Genomic DNA, 2,499 nt, shown 5'->3' on the forward strand with positions numbered 1-2,499 from the left:
CCAGCTGACATCGGGCGTGAGGCGGGGTCCACCCTGGACAGGACGCCAGTCTATCACAGGACACATAGAGACGAACAGAGACAGACAACCATTCACACCTACGGGTGATTTAGAGTCATCAATGAACCGAACACCTGCACGTCTTTGGACTGTGGGAGGAAACCGGAGAACCCGGAGAAAACCCACGCAGACACGGGGACAACATGCTCCACAGAGAAGTGCCCAGCTGGGATTGGAACCAGGAACCTTCTCGCTGTGAGGCGACAGTGCTAACCACTACACCACCGTGTCGCCCGAATAAATGACTTGATAAGTCAAAATAAACCAGTTAAAGACAAACAGGAAAACGTAAAATAACTATCATGTACATTTCCCTGCACCCGTCATCGACGCCCAAAACACGTTCAGTTGGTCTTGGACCAACGGACCCAATATAGACATGATCAGCACGTCTATCAGAGGTCCAGGGTTTAGTGGATTTAGGGTCCCGGGTCAAGTCTCGGACCTGCCTGGACTTGTGAAAAGCACCATCTCACAAACACATCATCTTTAAGTTCCCCAGTCAAAAACTTTTAGAGGAACTGAACAACAGATCCAACGACACCAACCAACGTTTAGTCTGGAGACTCACCTCGGCCGTCGTTCTGGATGTCGGTGAGGATCTGGGAGTAGTTGACGGGCAGCTTGTTCTCCTCGAACACTCTGTCGACGAGGGTAATGTTGATGCTCTTCAGCTCCGTGTACAAACCCTCCACGGCGAAGTAACACGGCCGATCGTCCACCTTGTTGTCACTGAACATGAGCATCACGTGCTCCCGCCACCCAAAGTGCTCGCAGATCCTCAGGGCGAACCTCCCCAGCTTCTTGTGGGTGGGGCCTGTGTTGGTGATGGACGGGTAGACTCCGCCGTAAAAGGCGACAGCCGGGGCGCCCGCCGTAACCATGGGGACGTCCCAGTGGGTCGTGAAGAGGCCAACGGGAGAGGAGGTGTAGGAGCAGCCGGGCCCGATGAAAGCCCACGGGTCGTACGCAAGTTTGAGGTCCACGGCCATGAGCGGGGCGATGGACTCGGAGCAGATGCCGTCCTTGTCTTCGCTATTCTTGAAAGCGTAGGTGAGGTGGTGGTCAGGGAGCAGGGTGGGGTCGGCGTTGACGGTCTTGACGGCCCGCTCCAAGGCGGGGCCGATGCGAGGCCAAGCCCACGGGTAATCCGTGTTGCTCTGGGGTAAAATGACGGCCAGCGTGATGTTCTTGTGCGCCGGGTGCTCGTGGTGCCCTCGGGTTTGACGTCTCAAGCTGCGGTGCCGAGACGGCCTCGCGGCGACCGGCTGTAGGTCGAGCAGAACCAGCAGAACCAGCAGGAGAGCGGCGCCATCCTTCCAAAAGGCCATCCTCCAGCCCAGCAGGTAGTCCACTTCCACCACAGCTGAATAATTGATCCCCGTTAACTGCAGACAAGGGAGACATTCACGAAACATGCAACATAAATGAACTTGTGTTATCTGAGCATGAAGCAATGATGCGTACTTCCTCCTGTAACTAATATCTACCGACATACCCAGGTCACTGAGACCTGCTTTGGTCGGTCATGGTCCAATTCACTGTAAACATTTTGTCCTAAGTGGCTTTTTGTGAGTTCAAGGCCGGGCTGAGACGTGGGAGAAGAACTCCCCTGTCCGTCAGCCCTGCCCACCTCATACAGCACATAGTTTTACACTGAGAGTGATGAGTGTCTTCTCAAGCACAACCTGCCCTCGACAACATCCCAGACACCAGTTAACACATTCAGTGCTTCTACAGTCACAGCAGGAACACGAATACGTTCTTTCCCCGGTTAAGTAAGGTTAAGTAACTCTTCCTCCGGTACTGTAGGTGGCGCTCTGGTCTAAATACGTCTTTGTCTTCACGTTGACCTTTAGTCATAGCCACGACAACTTTGAAAGCGCGGAGAACGCAGACAACTTTTGGACAGAATAAGGACACTAACGGGTCTTCTTGGTAGTAACGTTAAAGTCCTCAGTTTAAAGGTAAAGTGTAGGAGCATAAACGTGTGCTAAAGTGTCCTTTAGGAGCATAAACGTGTGCTAAAGTGTCCTTTAGGAGCATAAACGTGTGCTAAAGTGTTCTCTAGGAGCATAAACGTGTGCTAAAGTGTCCTCTAGGAGCATAAACGTGTGCTAAAGTGTCCTCTAGGAGCATAAACGTGTGCTCAAGTGCCCTCTAGGAGCATAAACGTGTGTTAAAGTGTCCTCTAGGATCCAAAACGTGTGTTAAAGTGTCCTCTAGGAGCATAAACGTGTGCTAAAGTGTCCTCTAGGAGCCTAAACGTGTGCTAAAGTGTCCTAGGAGCCAGAACGTGTGTTAAAGTGTCCTCTAGGAGCATAAATGTGTGCTAAAGTGTCCTCTAGGAGCCAAAACGTGTGCTAAAGTGTCCTCTAGGAGCATATAAATGTGCTAAAGTGTCCTCTAGGAGCATAAACATGTGTTAAAGTGTCCTCT

At 51.8% G+C, this 2,499-nt stretch overlaps 1 protein-coding gene across 1 annotated transcript in view; it reads right to left on the reverse strand.

Annotated features, from left to right (window-relative positions):
• Positions 1 to 1,391, reverse strand: part of LOC310949934 (atrial natriuretic peptide receptor 1-like) — a gene marked incomplete at both ends in the record, with an annotated part of 59,616 nt that extends 58,225 nt beyond the window's left edge. Inside the window, one exon of the mRNA XM_083917554.1 lies at positions 632 to 1,391. Within this exon, the coding sequence (XP_083773680.1) occupies positions 632 to 1,391 (760 nt within the window). The remainder of the gene's footprint in view (positions 1 to 631) is intronic.
• Between the last annotated feature and the right edge of the window lie 1,108 nt (positions 1,392 to 2,499).

This window comes from Echiichthys vipera (genome assembly GCF_963691815.1).
Source record: "Echiichthys vipera genome assembly, chromosome: 8".
Taxonomy (NCBI): domain Eukaryota; kingdom Metazoa; phylum Chordata; class Actinopteri; order Perciformes; family Trachinidae; genus Echiichthys; species Echiichthys vipera.